Here is a 21,855-nt window from a genome sequence, read left to right on the forward strand (position 1 = left end):
ACAACATTTTGATTAATTTACATTTTTTGCACTAAAAAAGTTTCGCAAAGTTAACTTATATATTGATAATGTTTTTCCATTATTTCTTTAATGTATTCAATATTAGATTTTCGGTTTTTGTATATAATCCTAACAAAATATGTATTTTTTATGTTTTTTTTAATTTTTTTAGGTATGGGCATGATGCTCAACAAATATCAACCCTATTAGAAATTCTCACTGTTTTACCAGAAGAGGTAAATTAATAATTTTTTTTTAATCCTATTCAACAAGTCTATTATTTATTTAGAATGTTACCATTGTTATATATTTTTTGCCGATCTTATCTAAATTAGGCTTGAAATCAAATGGGGCATTAAAGAAGGTTATAATATAAATTTTACAACCTGAAAAAATTTCCTTTGTTGTCCTTAAAAAATTTATTATTGAATGAATTTTTTACTAACTGAGTAGTTTTTAAATTTTAATGATATTTTTAAAATTATTTTATTTGTTATTTTCTTTACTATAAGTAAATAAGTTTAAAAATGGCCATTTAGTTATTAATGATAATAAAAGAACTTTCTTTTTTTTCATTTATAGATAAATAGTAGGCATCTAAGGCTGGGCGGAAATAGGAGAAATCAAGTTATTGAAAATTTTTCACTAGTATCCTCCCAGGTTTTACAGTTACTGGTAAGTTATTTTCAATTATATTCTTAATAATAAACAAGATGTTAAATAAAATAACATAGCTTTTAAGTTTTTAATTTTATTTAATCATTTTCTTCTTAAAAGGAAAAAGTAGTTGCAGACTCAAAACTAGAAAGTTTTGTGTTCGTTGGTTTGCGTTTGACAAACCTGGAACCTGAAAATTTAGGAATTTATTTTCAGAGAATTTTTACAATTTTTGAATTTTATTAAAACTGATTGTTCATTTATATTAAGTTTAAAAACTTAACTGCTTTAGTAGTCCAATTGTGTATTTAGGTGTTAACAATTTATTAATTTATGTGTTTTACTTGGTACATTACACTTATTGTGTGCTTTATTTTTTTGGACTTAAATAGTTTTCATATTATTCTCAGTCATGTATACTTTGTTTCATATTTTTTATTATGCGTTGAATAATATGAATTTCAACTGCTAAGGGGAAATTTTAATCTAACTAACACTTTTTGTAGGAGAGCTCCTACATAAAAATTGTTTTGAATTTACATTTTGTTTAACATGTCAAACCCTATTGCACTCATTTCATTTTCTTCTATATTATTATCCTTAGTATCCAAAACTGCTTTTAGGAAAAAAAATGCAAAAATATGGTCTAAAGCTTTTTCTAAAAAAAATTTTGGTCAATGTCTCTACCTGCATGAAGTAATAATTTATAGTATATAATAATTAAATTATAATAATATACTAGTTTTTAATAGAATGTACTAGCTTTCAATAGAATTCAATACTAGCTTTAATTATTATTTTTAAAAAATCTTGGTGCACTAGAGGAGATTTCCATTCTTCTTCTAAGCATTATATTTTATTTAAGTTTTACAGGAAATGATTTTTTTCCCTTTTTAAATTTTTCAGAGTTCATATGCACAGTCCATGAGTCAGAATGATCCAGCAATTTTAAAGAAAGTGTTTCGATGTTTAGGTAGCTGGTTTACTGTAAAAGGTTTACCAACAACTGAGCAATCGTTGCATATTTTATTATCATACATATTTCAGGCATTGGTAAGATTTTCTTTTCCTTTGAGATATTATTTGACGATTTTGAACTGTAAAACCTTTTATATTGACAAGTCTGTAAATAAATATTACGAAAAGATTTTCTTTTACTAGTATTTTGCTATTTTAAAATTTTTATTTATTGCCTAAACTAAATAATAATTCAATATTAATATAGCTTAATGTTATTATTCTGCATAAGTTCCTCTTGCAGCAGGGACGTACTTTAGAGGTGTTGAAAAATATTTATCTAAGTAATGAACAGTGTTGCTCTGGGAAATGCTGAATTCATCCACATTTTCATGAGCAAATTTCTTTTGTCCTTGATTCTCAATTAAGAAACTTTCATGTCATCATGGCCACAGTTTTTGAAATTTTTTGCCAGCAAATACTTTATAACTATACAGTTTAAAACTATACAGTCTTAGAGTTTAAAACTATGCAGTCTTATGCTTTCAAGTTCAAGGATCTTTCATGAATTTAATGTTTTGTTTTGATTATTTTCAGATTTGTTTCGATAATTCTTTTGATTAGTAAGATAATTCTTTCAATAATTCTTTTGACCATATAGATCCTGGAATAACATTACCTAACAAAAGACTTACGTGAAAATTTAGGTTCTAAAATTCCAACCATCACTTCTCCCGATGTTGGTAATCTGTAACACTAATAGGAATAATATGAACTTGCCTTCTCTTACTAAATCTAATTTGTTTCAATCAAGCTTTATCAATCAAAGTTACTAAGGTACTCAAATAGTTTAGTTGTTCCTATTCAAATTAAATATTTTCACACTCATAAAATATCACTAAATGGATACATTTTAGTCTTTTTAACATTGTATCTGACAGTCTTGATTATTTACAAAGCATTCAAAGACATGTGTGTTACTGTGAATTTTGACCCCATCTTTTTTTCACATAACGAAGTAACTTTCAAGTGTCCGTGTTGGTGGTATGTGTTATATTTTATAGACTTTTTAATTACTCTTTTTATAAGTTTATTGCAAATTATAGAGAACAGTGAATAATATGGCCATGCATTTGTGATGTATAGCTGCATTTATTTTTCTTATTTATTTCTTTTATTTTGCAGGCTAATGCTGATACTCCATCTACTCTTCACAATGTGGCAAGTGATGCTTTATGCAGTGCTCTTGTCATCGTTGAGGTAAAGTAGATGTGTTCTAATACTTTGTGTTTGATAAAAGTCAATTTTTATTTAACATAAAGTATATTTAAGGAATAATTGAAATTTATTATACTATTTTATTGCATATGGAAAATATTGTTTTCACTTTAAGTGTTTTAATCTCAAATAAGATTTTTGGAACAACTTACATTTTTTTTTTACTGAAATGCAAATCATACATATATTAATTAAAGAAATTCATTAAGTTTTCTTCTAATATCATTTTTTTTTCTTTTGTTAAAATATTATTAATGTCACAAATATTATTTTGTTCTAAAACCAGGGAAAAAGCCTAATTAACTTTTTTTCAGAATAGAGAACACTAGCAATCTAATTTTTTGTACTTCTAAAAATATGCAAATGTTGGTATTCTAGAGTATATCAAATGTTTTTAACTTATTTTTTTTATGGACCTTCAATTCTTTTTAGCATGATAGCTTGTATTATGAAAAATTAAATATTTTCTAAAGTAAGAAGTTGCTTTAATTCTACTCTTTTTCTTTGTAAAAGAGCTTTCAAAAGGTGTTTTAAGTAACTTATTTAATAATATTTAGAAACTAAGCTATCAATTATTGTTACTTCGTTCATTTGAATATAAGAGTTCAGATGTTTTAACATTTTTGATAAATACAGTAGAACCTCTCTCTTCTCAGTACTTATTTTAACAAAGCATTCTTTTAACTGCATTTTATGTAAGCAATAAAAGTTTGTTTTTTGCTCTTAAAAAATTTATTAATTTAAAGCAAAGTAACTAACAAATAATTTTTTTTCTTAATGAAGTTTGTGTCTTTGGTTTTGCTCAAGAAATCTGAGAATGGATTTTTTTTTACCCTTTATCTAACTTTTCATTATTGGTGTAATTTAGTTCAGCCATCATGATTTCCATATCAAAGCATGTTATGCAAGAAGAAAAAAATACTGTTTTCCAAATAGAATCTAGGGTGATCAAAGGTACTAAGTTTATGAAACTGACTTACGATTAAGAAAATTGAATTTGCTATTAGGTGCTGCTTTGCACAAGTGGCTTTTTCAAAAAAAAAAAAAGAGAGAGAGAGAGAGAGCCTAAGTACTACTTATCTGGGGTAATAAAGCAAGTAGGATTTGAAATAAAAAGCATTTTTACTTATTTGACAATAAAATTTAAATTAAATAGTCTTTTAAATTAAAAAAATTAAATTTTTTCTAATTGAGGGTATTTAAAATACTAAAATTAATGAATTTTAGTATTTTAAATACCCATTATTAGAAAAAATGTCAATTTGCAGAGCTTACTGATAAAAATAAAGTTCAATTTTGATTATTTGAAATAGATCTTGTCTCAATTGTGCCATAAAATCGAGTTTCTACAAGTACTTATAACCTCTTTTATATTCAATAATGCTAATGCTAATTTTTATTTGCTAATTTTTATATATCTCTTTTCTTTTTCTAGGATATACAGCCTCATCAAATTCTTTCTGCAATACTATTTCAAGGCGTGTATACTTTTGTAGATGCTTACAATTTATCTGTAGCTCATGAAGATATGGATAAGTATGTACTTTCTCTAATAGAGCAATGTCTTTGACTGTTATATTATCTTATTTTGTTATATGTTTGCCAGTCATATTTCATTTGGAAAGGACTATTTTCTTTTTTAATTTTGTGCTACCAGTTAGTGCATTTTTTAAAATTTATTATTTACTTTTTAAATAGAAGTTAAATTTTGATTGCAAATATTTCATTACTAGTCCTTAATTTTGCATAAATTATGAATTTAGTTTAAAATCTTAATTTAAGCTGAAAAAGTTTATATAATATTTGATTAATAAAAGTCTTACATTAAAAAAAGAAAATATTTGAACTTTTTTACCTTACTGTTTTATGAAAGTTTTTCAGAATTCAAAGTAGCATAACCTTTAAAATTCTTTCAATGATTGAATCGAAATCATTTAAGAACTGGTAACTGTACTAAATTGATTAAATTTTTTTTTAAAATTTAATATTAAAGCATAAAGTACTTTTTATTTATTTCAGTATTAAATTATTATTTTTTCAATTGTTTTCATTTTATGAATCAGATAACTACTGCTAACTGAATCAAAATTCTTGGTATCCTCTTTACATCTATCGAAATTGTATTCTGAATGATTAAAATAGATAATAAATTATGCTTATTTATTCTTATTCTCATTATTCTGACCAAAAAAATATTTTTCATTTTATTGTTATTATATTTTTTTATAAATGACTTCTCTTTTTGCTTTATTTATAAATTATCATAATTAAATCTTTGAAAGAATATCAGGAATTAAAATTATTTCACAAAAGCTATGAATCCTAAAATTATTTATTTGATAATTTATTATAAATTTCCTAAACTTGGCATGTCCTATTTGTATCAGGGTGCGTAGCATTTTTAAAAGGTGCTTATTTTCGATTTCCAGTTTTTAAAAGCCCTTAAAGGTGCATTTTTCATTGGGTGTTTTTAAAAAGTGCTTGATTTTCCCTTTTTCGAAATTAGATTTTTCCTTCACCATGTTGATTTTCGCTACGAATTATGCAAAAAGACACTGTTCACATTGTTCAATTCAACATTTTCGCAATTAATTCAACCCCAATCTATTTTGGCGTATTGTCAGTCCGTAGAGTATGAAAACGCAATTCGTTTTACATGATTCAAAATTTCATGATTTTTGTCGAAACAATAACAAAAGTTTTTTTTCTTTTTTCGAAATGACAGTTAAAACACGATAAAACAGTCAATTGTCCAGAACTCTCCAACCCTGCCTAATTATTATATTTTTTTAAAGTGCTTAAAAGGTGCTTATTTTTTGTCGAATAATTTGGATATGCACCCTGTTAAACTTGATCNTTTACATGATTCAAAATTTCATGATTTTTGTCAAAACAATAACAAAAGTCTTTTTTCGAAATGACAGTTAAAACAAGATAAAACAGTCAATTGTCCAAAACTCTCCAACCCTGCCTAATTATTATATTTTTTTAAAGTGCTTAAAAGGTGCTTATTTTTGGCGAATAATTTGGATATGCACCCTGTTAATCTTGATCTGTTACAAATTTATTTATAAATGTAACTTTTTCCTCTAGGTCTGTTAACTATTGTCGAATATTTACTGAGCTTGCAGAATCATTCCTGGAAGAAATGGTCTTATCCCCAAATGTTGTGCGTACATATTTTGATTTATTGATTTCATAATTAAAGCTGCTGAGCTTTTAATATTGCAGTTACCTAATATTTTGCATTGATTGTAATACAACATAGCTTTCTCCCGAGTTATAGATAATTTACTTGTTGAAATTTTTATTAACATTTGATTCTTTTTAAATATACATGTAACTAAATACGTAAAAATGACGGTTAAATTAAAAGACCTAGCTCAATTAATGAGGTAATTATATTTTCATATTATTCATTAAAGTAATAGGCTTCAAATTAGTTTTAATTGTTTATCTTTTTATACATGAATGTTGTAGTTAGTTTTAGCCTTTCATTTTTTGACCAAAAACTAAGTTCGAGGCAAATTTTGCGAAACAATCTTACTTTTTCTAAACGTTAGTGTTAGTAGTTAGAGAAAAGTTCTCAAAATTTTTTTTTTTTTAATTTATTTAAAAAAAAAAATTTCATCGTTTTTGAATAAATACATGTCATTCCTTAAATATTTTGCTTATTTTTTAGGGTTTTGGAAGTTTACAAACTTTAGATCTTTTATTAATGTGTGTTGGCCATCATGATTTTGAGGTGAGTAAAATATTCTTTATAATATTAGCTTTGTTTCATCGTAAAAACAATAAAGTTTTTTGTGTATTTAATTGTTCTTTGTAAATTGATTTAAAATAAAAGTTTTATCAGGAATGCATTTAAAACAACAAAACATTACCATACAAAATGTATAAAGTTGAAAAATTCTGCAAAATAGTAATAATAATTTTAATTTGTTTAACCAAGCTAAACTTTGTCAACTTAAAAAGTTTTACTTTATTTCATCCTTGAAGGAAAATGTATGTAATAAAAAGGTATTGATTGTTTTGTTAAAGATTTCAATTATACTAGGAGGCTTCGCTCGCCAACCCCCGGAACTGCTTTCGCAGTTTATTCCGGATTGCTTCGCAATCCGATGCTCGCTTTGCTCCCTCATTGGATACGTTCTTAACGTCTAGCTTTTGTATACTTTTTTGAACACTGAAGTTCCGAAAACTTTTCACTGTAGAAAATTCTAAACCTGTGCATTTCAATATTAATTTGAAATTGCAAACAGTTCGTATATTTTTCTTAATCACACTATTCTAAATTTCAGTTGTTGCGAAAAGTAACTGTTCTAAGTTTTGTTTTAAAGTCTTTCCCACCAGAGGGCTAAAACCATGTGTTGTAAAACCGTATGAAATAGTACTGAAAGCCAGATGTAAAGCATCGGCTTCGATGAAGATTATTTTGTGAGAATTTTTTTGATAATTCTGTGAGAATTCACCCGATTAGACATATGATGCTCACTATGTGCTCTTGCACGCCGAAGCCTATCAATTAAACGCATTAGCGTTTTATATAATATAGATTAGCCATATTATGCTCACTACGTGCTCTTGCGCGCCGAAGCCCATCAATTAAAAATGAAAACTGTTGCCAACGCGAGAAAAGAAATATCATCGGTTTTATTGATACATACGTATTAGCGTTTTATATAATATAGATGCTTGATTTTTTAGGTGATTTTTGAATTCATTTCACAATACTGTCAGTATTGTTCATTTTCTGTTTTTTTTTTCTCCCTCCCTTAAGCCAAATTAATACAAGACTATAAAATGTTCTTTGTTTTCTATAATGCCTCTAAGAAAAAGCACCCTATATGGATTCTTCTAAAATAGTGTAAAGTTTTCGAAGTGGAAGTGTGGGTCAAATGAAAATAAAAACAATTTTAAATTATGGTCCTGCTTTGGGCATTTTATGCCTGTTTATTAGTAAGTTTTTACTTCAATTGAAATTTCAAAAAATTACTTATTCCAAGTTATTATAATTCTACAAATTTGCAAAAACAAAAGGAAAACTTAAATAGACTTCTGCAAACATGTATAAATTTGAGAAAATTATTTCTACTCAAGTAAGTATCATGTAAATGTAAAACTATGCTTTTCAAATGTCAAGTTTTTTTATATGGGAAATTTTGAATGGTCATGCACCAAGTAAGTACTATCCCACTAGTAAGTACTATCCCTTATTTTTATTATGATCTTATTGAAAGTTTTAATTTTAGATTTCTTATATGTAATGATTCTATACATTCATTATGTTATTTCTTCAATTTCTTTATTAATTGAGGAGCCTGGTGTGGAAAAAGTAACATTTTGTAGAATATGAAACAATTCATAATGTTTATAATAGAGTTTGCACAAGTCTTAAAGAACATGGAAAATCTGGAACTATTAAAAAAAATTTATTTTGTTTCAAAAATTAGGAATATTTTTATTTATTTTGTTTTCCATTGAAAAACTGAGGTAAAACAGATTACAAATTTAGAAAAAAAGCAAGTCATAGAAAAAGAAAGTCTTTAATGAAGTTTGTTTCGAAGAATAGTTTTAAAATACACATAAAATGAGCTAAATACACAAAAACACACATTATACATAAATACACATAAAATTCACTAAAATAAGCAGCCTCATAAATTATGACATCTATTTATTACAAGCTTTCTTTTTAAAAAAATCCACTGTTCAGTTGAATTTATCTTCTTTGAGTCATATTAGATATTTCACAAAATCGTATATCTGACATAATAAACATAATTGATTTGAGGTTAACTTTCGCAAATTTTGAGAATTGAAATTTTTTTGTGAGAGATTTGAGAATTGACATACATTTTTAAACTTTTTGTTTTCATTTCATTTCCTATAAAAAATATTCCATTAATCATCGTTTTTTGTTTTTATTTTTTCACATGATAATTTTATTACCTATGTTATTTTTATTAAATTATTTTCTTTTTCTTTAAGGTGGCTGAAATAACTTTTAACGTTTGGTATCGATTGTCAGAACTGCTCTATAAGAAAAATGATGATGCTCTAAATAGGATATTTGAACCTTATATTCAGAGATTGATTATTGCTCTCTGTAGGCATTGTCAACTAGACTCGGATCATGTGAGTTGGTTATTGTGCGTTTAATAAAAATTAAATGTATAATATTTTACGTATCAGCTGTCTTTTTGAAACAATAATCAAGTAATTGATTTATATTTAAAAAATTGGAAGTAAATAAACAATACATTAGATATGTATTTTTCATATATAACAATTATACAATTGCAATTTGTTCTTTTTTCCCTCTTGTCAGGAAGGAGTACCTGATGAAAATGATGATTTTAGTGAGTTCCGTCGACGTGTATCTGACCTTATTAAAGATGTTGTATTTATAATAGGCTCTTCAAATTGTTTCCAACAGGTATTTGTCACATTTAAAATACAAATTTGATAATAGTTTTCTATTTGCACACATTTTAGACTGCTCCTACCTGAGCATATATTTTTAGTCAAATTGTAATATTCAAAAATAGATGTAAATCCATGTCTCAGCTCAAAAAAATAATCTTAGTAAAAAGATTTTATGACTAACCTAAACATGTGTTTACTTGTAAAGCTTTTCACAATCAAGTATATTTATTAGAATAAAGTCTAACTGCTGAAAAGATTTGAAATGCAGAAATATCCATTTTTATTTTTGAACTTAACACAAATTTTGTTTTGAAATTTTAATTTGTTCTAAATTTATTGCAAATTGAAGTACTTTTTCTTAATTTTTTCAGCTTTTTTTTATTAAATGTAGACTATTTGTCTATTGTTGTAGAAAATGAGATCTTAATTTCTTCATTTTATGAGTACACGCTCAAATGGATGTTAATCAAACATGGCAATAAAAGAAAGAAAGAAAAAGATTACTGGTTGCCAGATATAAATCTTAACATTAGTGAAATTTTTAAAAATAAGAAACTTCATAAAGAGCAACAAAAACCATTCCCTGTCTGAATTGTAATAAATTTCGGCAGCGAATAAAATAAGCTTTGCTAATATTTTATTTCTTCTTATTGTGCGACACAATATACATTCCTCAGATTAATTTTCTTTTCAAGCTCAAATGATTATTTTTTATATCTAATTATGCATCTATTTCCTTATGAATATGTTAAGTTGTTCCTACATAAAGCTAAATTAATTAAATATTTTGAAAACAAACTGTTCTGTGTTTTTACAGAAAGTTTAGAAAAAAAAGAAGAAAATTAGTAGCAATTACAGCGTTCCTAGTGAATTAAAAATTATGAAATACGGGGCTGTAAGTTTATTTTAGAACACTGATATGTATTAAAATTACAAATATAAATTTTCTGTTGTTAATTAGTACCAAACTTTTACTGTAACGTGAAAAAAAAGTGTTCATAAAAACTCACCCAATAATTTTAAGTACTGAAAAGGTGAATCTTTAGATAAATGCAGCTGAAAGGTAATTTTGTGTTTTAGATGTTTGAAAATCTTTGTTGTCAAGGTAATTTAGCTTCTTGGGATGCATCAGAAGCTTCATTATTTATTATGGGAGCTGTTGCCAAAAATATTGTACCGTAAGTAATTACTCTTTGTTTTTATTCTAACTTAGTGTTATGTATGTTTTCTATTTTAATTACTTTAAAGGTCAAGGAAAATAATTTGTTGTAAAAGTAATAATGCATGAAGTGTTAGTTAAAATTTAAAATTACATATTTTATTAATAGAAAAAAGTAGAGTTTGATAGTAGAGTTGTTTTATCAGTAGAGTTTGATAATGTGTGTAGTAATGTTTGATATATACTGGGATTGGGCATAATTATGGAAATTCTTTTATACTTACACAATTTTTTATATTTCTATAGAAATATTTAGAGAATTATTTTGAATTGTTTAGTTCATGTGATTTCAAATACATATCAATAATGTTTAAAGCTTTTAGAGGTTTGAGGGACCAGCAATAAATTATAAGCAAAAAATTATGTTTTGAGCACCCTATGCCAAAAAATATAGTGATAAGCTTGTAACTATATCAATTTCTTTGGTTATAATATGCAATATCTGTACAAAACTTTGTAAACCTAGCTTAAATATTTATAGAGAAATGGATATTTATATTAAAACCAATTTTTTTATCTTATGTTTTCTTACTCTAACTGCAGAAATATTCAATAAAAGTAAACTTTTTAAAGTAATTTTTAAATGCTGTAACCAATACTAAATAATAAAAATACCATTTTAAAATTTGAAAAAATTAGTTAAAAATTGTGCAGGATTGAATATTTAAAGTAATCCTTTCATTCTGTGCATTCGCATAAAAAACATTTATGAACAATGTTTTAATAATTGTGTTTTGAATTGTAATTGGTAACTTATGAAGAAAGTCTGATTTAAATGTCTGGGATATGTAAAAAGTTTATAGCACTTCATTAAGTATCATTTGTAATGTATTGAAATCTCTAAATGATATGGGGTTTTCCACAAATTTCATTTTGCATCATATAAAAAGATTGAATCACAAATGATAATGCCCTAAAATGATGGTCCTGACAGAAAAATGAGATGGTAAAGGCAAGAAAATAAAGCATAATTTAGTATGGAACGGTCTTATATAACACATATCCTATATAATGAATATCATTTTTAATGAATCTTATTAAAAGTGCAAAATAAAATTTCGGAAAAAAAACCTTACCATTCGAATCTTTTTTTTTCTCTTTCCAAGCTTACAAATGCTACTTTGAAATTCGCTAGAGTCTTATTAAATTTGCAAGATATTCAAATCAGATTTTTTTATGGGTTATCAAATACGACTTGAAACAAGATTATGCATATTAATAATGATAGGGATTGTATAACATAATACTAGGCTAATATACATAAATAATAGGGGTTGATTTTCAAAGTCTCCTGCCCGGGGGTGATTTCGGAAGATCGAGTTTGGTACCAGTGGATAACTTTTAAAAAAAATTTCTTGCATCTTTTTTCACTTTTTTGATTTGATGTATATTTTCCAAGATATTTGACTGCAATCAATAATAATGCCTCCAAGCTCTTTAATAATACTGATGGAACTAATAGTTTTGTCAACTGAGCAACTCAAGTTTGAAGTTTTTATGTTTGTCGTAAACAGAGATAGTGAGTTCAAGGCCTAATATCATGTTAAGATTTAAAAAGTTTACTGAAATATTACCTTGTCAAATTGAGTGAGGCAAAAGTTGAAACTCAAAAAAATTAATACAGAAAGTAACATCAATGTATCAGCAATGTAAATAATTCTGATTATAAAATTCTGATGATAAAATTCTGATTATTTTAAATTATCTCAAGGCAAAAAATTTTCTCTATTGGTATCAAAGATTGGTTTTCATAATTATTTTAAACTCCCATATTTATTTTTTGTATTGTACAATGTTACTCTGTTGTCAGAGATGCCCAAGGTATGGCCAGCTGGCCAAAAATTGTTTACGTGTTCGTTTTACTTGCCCCTTAAACTGTCTCATATTATTTGTAAAAGTATGAAGGAAGAAGAAAAAAAGATTTTATTTTGGGCATTTTCTGTGATAGTAAGTTAATGATATAGTTCAATCTGTCTAGGCAAATTGAATTCTAGTACTTTTGTTTAGTAACTTATGTTGATGACAATAGGTTCAGTGTTTGCAATGAAACTGAGTTTCTTATGAATTTGTGCAAAATGAAAAAAAAATAATAAATGAAGAATAAAATTCCTATATAAAAAAAACATGTAAGTATAAATTTAAAAAAATATAGTTTTGAAATTTAAAATCACCAGTATCACATTAATCAATTACATTTTTTGTATAGCAATATTTTTATATTCTTAAATAAAGTTAATTTTAAGAATGAGATAAATGAATCTCTTTTTTTTGTGTGTGTGTATGCTGAAATTTATTGTATAATTTGGTATTATAATCATACCACTTAAATTTATTTTGAATTAAATGATTATTTAGTTAAAAAACCTAATTTATTTCAATTATCTGCAACTGAATAAAAATAAAAGTTGTAAATTATTAGCATTTAAATTACTCATACTTTCAAACAAAACTTTATATGAGCTGTATTTTCACGATTACAGGCTTGTCTAATTTATGTTGACCTACATATCATGGCTACATATAATAAAATTCATATAGGCAATGGTAGAAGTGCTGTATCTTGCTATTCATATGTTTTAGCTTTAACTTTTAAGTACTATGTTCTTCCTTCAAAGTATGTTAAAGATTAAATTTAAATTATTTTTGAAGAATTTCTAAGTGGTTCTTACCTTATATATTTTGTTCTTTCTGAAATTAAGCATCAATAGCTTAATATTTTATCAATGAAGCATTCAGTTTGTTTAGTTTTTTATCTGGTAATAAAATATAGAAAATTATTTTTATTTCCCTTACAGTGAAGAAAATTGTATCGTTCCTCAAGTAGTTGAAGCTATATTAAATTTACCTGAAACGTGCCATGTGGCTGTGAGATACACAAGTACATATCTTCTAGGTGAACTTTGTGAATGGATTGAAAAACATCCTCAATATTTAGGTTAGTATATAAAATAGTTGTATTTTATTAATTTTATATTTATAATTTTTTTCACATAAATTTAAATAGTTTTGAGCTAATTGGTTCCCAGCTGCTTTAAGCATTACATTGTTTCTTATTTAAAACTCAGTTTGGTTTTAAATTTCTTGGTGTTTTAAGTAAGTAGGGTTTGATTGTAGAGAAATCCAGAATCTATTATCTGACTAAAAATTATTTAATTAATCAACAAAAACTAAATGATCTTATTAGTTTTCAACTATTTTGTATTCAATATTCTTTCAAAGTTGTAGAAATATGTTTACCATTTGTAAATTTTTTTCTAATTTTAAAAATAGAACGCAAGATTTGTGATCCAAATAGGTACCTTAATTTATTTCTGCTCTAAAAAGATAAGGAAAAATTTATTCAAATAAATTTTTTCAGCTCTCAGTAATTGCTAAAGCTAGTCAATTTTGGAGAACAGTTGCTGCATGCACTAAAGGCTCAACTGTTTTAAAGCCATTAGTTTTTTTTTTCTTTATGAAATGTTTTGTTAAATATTGTATGGTCTTTTGAAGTTTTGCAAAATAAATAAAAAATATTCGCTTATTTGTTTGGAATTTATAATGCTTCTATGACATTGTTCAATTAAATTTATTATGTAAACTTTAGAAAAATAGTTAATTGGCTGAGGTTTTTTTTTTTTTTTTTCAGACCCAGTATTGAATTTTTTACTTTTGTCTCTGCAAAAGAAGACATTATCTTCCATTGCTGCTACAGCACTACAAAATATCTGTTCTACTTGTAAAATTCAAATGGCTGCTCATCTGAAAGGTTTATTACAAATTATTGAAGCTATGGATACTTTTTCATTATCAAATGATGCAGCTGTTGGGCTATTGAAAGGTAATTTTTTATGGTTTATTATAAATAGATTTGTTTACTTTTTTTGTTCTCTTGTGAGGATATTGTCTAAAAACTTGAGAAAATATTTTCATAAATAGAATATAAACTTGTAAGGAATTATTTTCCTATAGATTTGCTTATCGACTTGCTTATCATATCAAAGACAAACTGTAAATTTAATCTAAGCCTAATATTGTAGAAATGTGTGAAATTAACCTGCAAGGTTATCTTCGTTTTTCTTTTAAATTTATTGTTCAATGTCAGTTAAGAGAAACATGTTGATTTCATTGGAATGTGAATTAAGTTATATTTAATTTTTCCATATCAACTAACATGGCTTATATATTAAAAAATATTTTTTCTTGAATTTATTTTTGTTCATTAATGACATTTTGCAATTGGAATCTTCCTATATAAGTATGCTAAGCACAAATAATTATTCTTTGTGTTGTCATCAAAGAAATAAATGTACAATTTTCAGCTGAGAATTACATTTTCGACCATATTATTGTGTAGTCAAATTGTTAAAATAAATGCTAATCAATACTTTAGATCTTAAACATTAGTTTATCAAAGAGCCACAATTTTAGATCATGATAAAGATACCAAATGTTTAAAATAATTATGAAATGCAAGTGGTTGCTCATTTTAAATGGCTACAACAAATAATTCAAGTTATCAATGTTATTATTATCAAGTGATCTACAGAGTTACCACGGGTCAGGGAGAGCAGGGAAAACCTGGAATTGTCTGGGAAAGTTGCAATTTTCTGACAAAAACCTTGAGTATTCCTATATCATACCTGGAAAATAACCAGTCTTAAAATTGTCATTAACAGTAATCAGTTACTGAGATTCGAGTTAAATAATTCTTACATGTATTACATTATTTTTTATAAAAATTTCACATTTTACACACAAAATCTAATATTTCACAAAACAAATAAAAGAACCAAAGTTTTCTGATGAGAATATGGTCTCAATTTTCATTGAAATTTACCTGGTATACCTGGAAAAGTCAGGGAATTTTTTTTCGCAAACTGAGTGGGAATTTTTAGGCTATTAAGCCTGAGCCTTTTTTACTTCTTTCATCTAATATATAACTTTTAACTGTAAATTCTTCTCTGGTGAAAATGTGTAATTAAACAACTCAAATTGCATCAAATTAATATTTGCCGATTGTGTATGACAAATTCATGTTAGAGCAAAGTCAAGATCTGTGCCAAAACAGGTAAATATTTACAAGGTTTAGATGACTGATTATAAATTACAAATGCTACCGTAAAATACCGATAAAGCGCCCCCCTTAATTTTGACGAAAATCGGCGTGATATAGAGGGGGGCCGATAAACGGTACTCAAGAAAATTCTAAGCACCGTCTTTCTTTTCTGCTCAATCTTTTACATTCAACTCTCCCACCACACCCTAAATTTTTCTCACATTCTTATCAGTGAGTGTACATTCCAATCAAGGTGACCTTGACTTCTANACTTCTTTCATCTAATATATAACTTTTAACTGTAAATTCTTCTCTGGTGAAAATGTTTAATTAAACAACTCAGACATGTGTGCATCAAATTAATATTTGCCGATTGTGTATGACAAATTCATGTTAGAGCAAAGTCCTGATCTGTGCCAAAACAGGTAAATATTTACAAGGTTTAGATGACTGATTATAAATTACAAATGCTAGTAATATTTTTCTCTGTGAAATTTTTAATTTGCCCGGCAAATAATGAATTAAAATTTCTAAAATTCGAATTTAATATGTAACTTTTTACTACGGAAATGAGAATATTAAATAATTAAAAAAAGTAATTATTTTTATCCACTTCAGACTAAATAGTTAATTTCTTTTATTTAGTTTGTACTTTAATTATATTGTAACAAAAACGGTTTAAGGATATAATTTATGTTAATGTATTAGATCTATTGGTTTTGCTTATTATATACCCTCCAACTGCTACGGAATTTCCGTAGTTGCTATGGAAATTGGAGGTAAACTACGGAGCTACGGGTAAATAGTAAAATACTACGGATTAAACAAAAGCGCCTATCCGATCTATCCGCTTCCGCTGTTGTCGTCTTTCAATCGTGGTGACGTCACTGATTGCGTATCGCCGAAAATGACGTCATGAGTTGTTAGCCTTGGTCGGGAGAAACCACGTGATTATGAAGGGTTACTCATTGGCGGCGCCATTGTAATCTGCCTGAAAGCAGCTGTTCTTTGAGAAACTGCGTTAGTTTTTTGCTTTACACCTTGTGAAGTGAAGTGACTTCAATAACAAATTTTGAAAACAACTTTGAATTTTGCTGCTCCGAAGTTGAAAGAATGATACGTTTTTGTTTGAAATTTTAGATTATTTTTCATCCAGCTTTTATCGCGTTAGTTTTTAAGCTGTGTATTTATTATTAAATTTCATTGTGATAGATCGTTATTTGAAAAGATCTAATCAGGATCGGGAAGTTTCTAATGAGGATGGATTACGAAAGAAGAGGAAGAATAATCAAAAGTTTAGAGAGGAATATATTAAAAAGTTTCCTTGTTTAGTATCGGGAAAAGAAGGCTTTGCGAAATGCACTATTTGTAATTCGGAATTCTCTATTGTCCACGGTGGACTGGATGATTGTCACAGACACGTGATCGGTCCTAAACATTGTGCTACTGCAAAAGCACAGGTGCATCAGCAACCTATTAACAATTTTTATTCTTCAAAATTAGAAGAAAATGGTGTGATTAAAGCTGAAGTATTGTTCGTACGGTTTTTAATTGAGCACAATATTTCTCTATCTGCTTCCGATCATTCTGGCGCCTTATTTAAAAAAATGTTCCCAGATTCCGACATTGCAAAAAAGTATGGATGTGGACATACCAAGACCCAGGCAATAACTGTTTCCACTGCTGAGGGGATAAGAGAGAGTACTCTAAGTAAGCTCAGAACATCATTATTTTCTCTTTCCACTGACGGAAGCAATGACATATTAGATAAAAAGCTATATCTTTAATTTTTAATTATTATGATGAAGAAAAAGGACAAATCGTATCATCACTGGTTTCTTTATCTGAATCAACTAACAACACTGGTGAGGGAATTTTTGAACTTCTTGATGGAGAGTTTAAAAAATATCGACTGAAGTGGGAGAGTTGCATAGCATTCAGTTCTGATAATGCTAACACAATGGCTGGATGTAATAAAGGTGTTTTGAGCTATATAAAACAGAGGCAACCAAATATAAAATTCATTGGATGCCCTTGTCATTTGGTTCATCTAGCAGCTCAAAAAGCTACAGCATCATTGCCCGTTGATGTGGAGAATTTGGCGATAAAAGTTTTTTACTACCTTGAAAAGAGTAGTAAAAGAAAGTATGAATTTAAAAACTGTCAGATAGAATGTGATGTGAAACTTCACAAGATTTTAAAACATGTTTCAACTCGGTGGTTAAGTTTCGAAAATTCTCTAAAGAGACTAGTTGAGCAGTGGGACCCATTGCTAATTTTTTTTTCACAATCTGATGTTAAAGAGAATGCTACCTCAGAAAAAATAAAAGAGTTACTTAAATCAAACAAAACAAAGATATATTGTGTTTTTGTTACATCGATATTGCCTGTATTCACCAAGGTAAATGTTGCCCTGCAAAAAGAGCAACCTTCTATCCATACTTTGTATGATGATTTAATGAGCTTATATTATGAGCTTCTTGTACGATTTGTTTCGCCTTCTACCATAAGCAAATCCAAGTCTTCTCTGTTACAAGTGAAATTTCAGAAACCTAAGTATCAAAAACCTGATGAGTCTCTTATAATAGGATCAAGTGCTAGATCTATTTTGAGTGATCTGATGCCAGAAGATACAACTGAGTTCTTTTTGGCAGTGCGAAAGTTTTTTGCCACTGCATGTGAATATATTCTCAAAAAGTTTCCTTTAGAAGATGATTTTCTTAAGCATGCTTCTGTGGCAAACATTTTGAAGAGGCAGAATGCAAATTTTGCATCTCTTAAGTATTTTTATGATTTGTTTAATTGTGGTATTGACATTGATCAACTTGAGTTAGAATTTGCCTTTTTTCAGGCAGACAATTTTCCTTCTGAAATTTTAAATCATACCAGAGTAGATGAGGCATGGCAGAAAATTAGCCAGTTAAAGGATAACAATGGAATAAAGAGATATGTGGCTTTGCCAAAAATAATGCTTTCAATTCTGTCAATTCCCCATAGTAATGCTGGATCTGAGAGAATTTTTAGCATGATTCGTTAAAATCAAACTGATAATCGCTCGAGTCTGAGTACCAAAACATTAGAATCGATTCTAATCACTAAATTAAGCGTGGAAGTTTGTTACAATGCACAATTTACTGAGGATGAGTTAGAGCAAAAAATACTTGTTATTCATCACTGAAAAAGCATAAAGCGGTTTAGATACTGTGTTTCTGTAATTAAGGGTATTTTTAATTAAAGTCAGATTTGCTTATAGATTAGATTTCTTAATTAATGCTTTTACTTCTTAATTATAATAAATAATTCAAAGATTTGAAACAATTTAGCTATTGGTTAATGTCTATACAAATTCATTACTCTTAAAGAATAAATTTTAATGTGTAAGCTTTAGATGATATAAGTTTTTAAATATTGTTTTCTAATTCTGAAAGTTTTATTAGGAAGAAACTCATTTATATAATCCATTTTTCTTTCAATAAATTGGTATTAAATTGTTTTCTTGATATAATTGCTTTAAAATTTGGTGTAAAAAATATTTAATAGGAAACATCTTAGAATCTGACCTTCCTAAATAAAATAAGTAAAAAAAAATTTTGGTAACAATTGAATGAATGTAGAGAAAAAATTGTGAAGAGTTCACTTTTTGCATTTTACTGAGATGTTATATTATTTTTCTTTGAAATTTGTATAAATGTACAATAAACTTTCATTTGCAATTTAATAATTTTATAGCCTTAGAAAAGTGTACCTTCCTGTATGTGAATTAAAATTGTACTATCTAAATAACATGATTTTTTAAAAGTCTATGGCATTTTAATTTTTTTAAAAATTTCTCAATGTGAAATAACATTTTACGCTTGTTTCAAAATCTATTTTTCTTATATTTATCAACTGCATTTTGAAATTATAAGTGAATATAATTAAGTATCAATATGAGCATAGCAAATATTGCGGGATGCCGTAAATGTGTGTTGCGCGAGTGCTACTGATGGCTAGGTAGGCAAAGTTGGAGGGTATGTTATTATTTTTGAACTTCCAATACTATTGTGATCTTACAAAAGTTAATTGTTTCTAATTCTAATTAAAGCTCTCAATTTGTGTTTTTCTTACAATTGGGATAAGGCAATTATATTTTCATTACATTGCAAATTTTATGTTCTAGGAACTGCTCTTATCCTTGGTCAATTGCCACACGATAAAATTACTGAAGGTTTAATGGAACTTTGCCAAACTCAAACTTTACCGTTATCTCTGGTAAGTGTTGATAAAATCTGTACTGTTTTCTTTATTAAAATATTAAAAATCTTTTTGAGCATTTTCAAAATTTTTGTTTTTACCGGAATTATTTTCTTTTTCTGTGTTTTTTTGTCGAAACATTTGGTCAGAAATTTTAATCATAAGAATGGGTAAAAATATCTGAACTAGTGTCACATTTTATATTCTGTTCTATCAATTTAGAATGGGCTATTAAATTAATGTTCTTTTGTGTGACTGGGTTATACTTAAAATTGTGATTCATTTTTCTTCTTAAAAGTCCTTCATTCAATATTTTGACCATCGAGAGCAGTTTAATTTCTTTAAAAAGAATTGTCTATGTGTTTAGAATTGACTGCTAAATAATACTAAGTAATTGTACATCTTATATTTGTTTAGTAATTAAATAAAAATAACTATTTTAACCATAAGATTATTTTGAAGACTTTTTTTTTTTAATCAGTTGCAGATAAACTCAAGATTATGCGTGCAATATTAATATTAATTTTTGAACTATTTTTGTGATCCATGAAGTTATTGTTTGTTACATAGCTCCAGAATACTCACCATATTCATTTTTCATTTTAGTTAATAAAAGATGATAAAGAAAATATTAAAGAAGGGACAAAAGCAGATCCTGCCATCTGGTTAGATAGATTAGCTGCAATATTTAGGTAGTATATCTTTTTATCGCTTATACATTTCCCGAATATTTTCTCATCAAAATATTCTTTTGTTAAAGACAAGAAGTCCTTGTTTTTAAATTCTTATTTTTATATTTTGAATGTCTTTTCTGCATGAAATTCCATTTAAAATGTATTCATTTTTAGAAATATAACACCTTCCCTTACAAATGGGCAGCAACATCCATGCCAGCCAGTTGTAGAAAAAATATGGCCTCTTTTATCTGAAACTTGTAGCAAATATCAAGCAGATGTAAGAATAATGGAGAGGTGTTGCCGCTGTGTTCGGTTTGTGGTGAGATGTGTGGGCAAACAGTCAGCTTCACTTTTGGAACCTTTAGTGACACAGGTAATTTCTATCTTATATTTATTGCACTGTTTTAATGAAAATGTTTTCATTTCAAGTTGTCTTTGTCAAGACTCTTTTATTTTCAAGTTTAGAAATAATATTGATTTTTGATATTTTACTTATTGAGACCTCAAATAAAATGACATGTATTGCTTTACTTCATTTATTAAATTTATTGGAAATTTGACTTCATTCGAAGAAAGTGCATTTAACTTTTTTTATTTGTTGCAAGAAATTTTCTCAATAAAGTTATAAATTTTTGTCTCATTCAGCATCAAATAAATGCGCACTAAAAGATGTTTAAAAATTTTTTTGTTACGAATTTGAATTTTGAATCTTTTAACATTTCATATAAACATACAGAATAAAGACTGTTAATTTTCAGAGCTGTAGTACGGAAGAATTGCTCAAACCAAAAAATAAAAAATCTATACTGGAGGAGGAAAGCACAAAAGCTTCTGATGATTTTTTCACTGTTGTTGTTGTTGTCATTATAGGCCATTAAAGCAAGGGGTGTGATTTTTCTTGTTTTCTAGCGGCGCCATATATGGCCAAGAAATTCTGCCACATCCACAAGTCACACCCGTTTATAGGGCGGACCCGTACATCCTTTTATTCATCCACAGATCGTAATTTTAACATGAACCAGATAACAGGGTTCCCACGGTCTTAAAAAGTCCTTTAAAACTGCTTAACTTTTATTTTGGAAAATAAGGGCCCTTAAGAGTACTTAGTTTTGGTACAAGGTTCTTAAAAGTGCTTAATTTTTCAGCATTGATTGGAACAATTTTTCAGTTCAATGTTTTAAAACAAAAAGTTGTTCTTTTATCACCTAGAATTAGATCATGCACGGAGAGTAAAGCATTTTAGAGAGACAAGAAGAGATGTGTGTGAGGCAAGGAGAAGAAAGCATGTCTTTTTATTAATATATTGGTTCTTTCATTAATATATTCTGCCTTTTGCCTTGAATGATCCTCGATGAGAAGAGTGACAT

General features: G+C 27.3%; 2 protein-coding genes across 2 annotated transcripts in view; one reads left to right on the plus strand and one right to left on the minus strand.

The window, feature by feature from the left end:
* LOC107452389 (zonadhesin-like) overlaps positions 1–21,855 on the minus strand; it is a 547,551-nt gene that overhangs the window by 461,829 nt on the left and 63,867 nt on the right. The gene's annotated exons all lie outside the window — the stretch shown is intronic.
* Positions 1–21,855, plus strand: part of LOC107453593 (transportin-3) — a 45,139-nt gene that overhangs the window by 11,267 nt on the left and 12,017 nt on the right. Inside the window, exons 5-19 of the mRNA XM_016070470.3 lie at positions 173–236; positions 583–675; positions 1,564–1,710; positions 2,800–2,874; positions 4,328–4,428; positions 5,986–6,061; positions 6,575–6,637; positions 8,884–9,030; positions 9,224–9,331; positions 10,402–10,499; positions 13,336–13,475; positions 14,169–14,360; positions 19,738–19,829; positions 20,418–20,503; positions 20,660–20,861. Of these exons, the coding sequence (XP_015925956.1) occupies positions 173–236; positions 583–675; positions 1,564–1,710; positions 2,800–2,874; positions 4,328–4,428; positions 5,986–6,061; positions 6,575–6,637; positions 8,884–9,030; positions 9,224–9,331; positions 10,402–10,499; positions 13,336–13,475; positions 14,169–14,360; positions 19,738–19,829; positions 20,418–20,503; positions 20,660–20,861 (1,684 nt within the window). The remainder of the gene's footprint in view (positions 1–172; positions 237–582; positions 676–1,563; positions 1,711–2,799; positions 2,875–4,327; positions 4,429–5,985; positions 6,062–6,574; positions 6,638–8,883; positions 9,031–9,223; positions 9,332–10,401; positions 10,500–13,335; positions 13,476–14,168; positions 14,361–19,737; positions 19,830–20,417; positions 20,504–20,659; positions 20,862–21,855) is intronic.

Source organism: Parasteatoda tepidariorum, chromosome 4 (genome assembly GCF_043381705.1).
Source record: "Parasteatoda tepidariorum isolate YZ-2023 chromosome 4, CAS_Ptep_4.0, whole genome shotgun sequence".
Classification (NCBI taxonomy): Eukaryota; Metazoa; Arthropoda; class Arachnida; order Araneae; family Theridiidae; genus Parasteatoda; species Parasteatoda tepidariorum.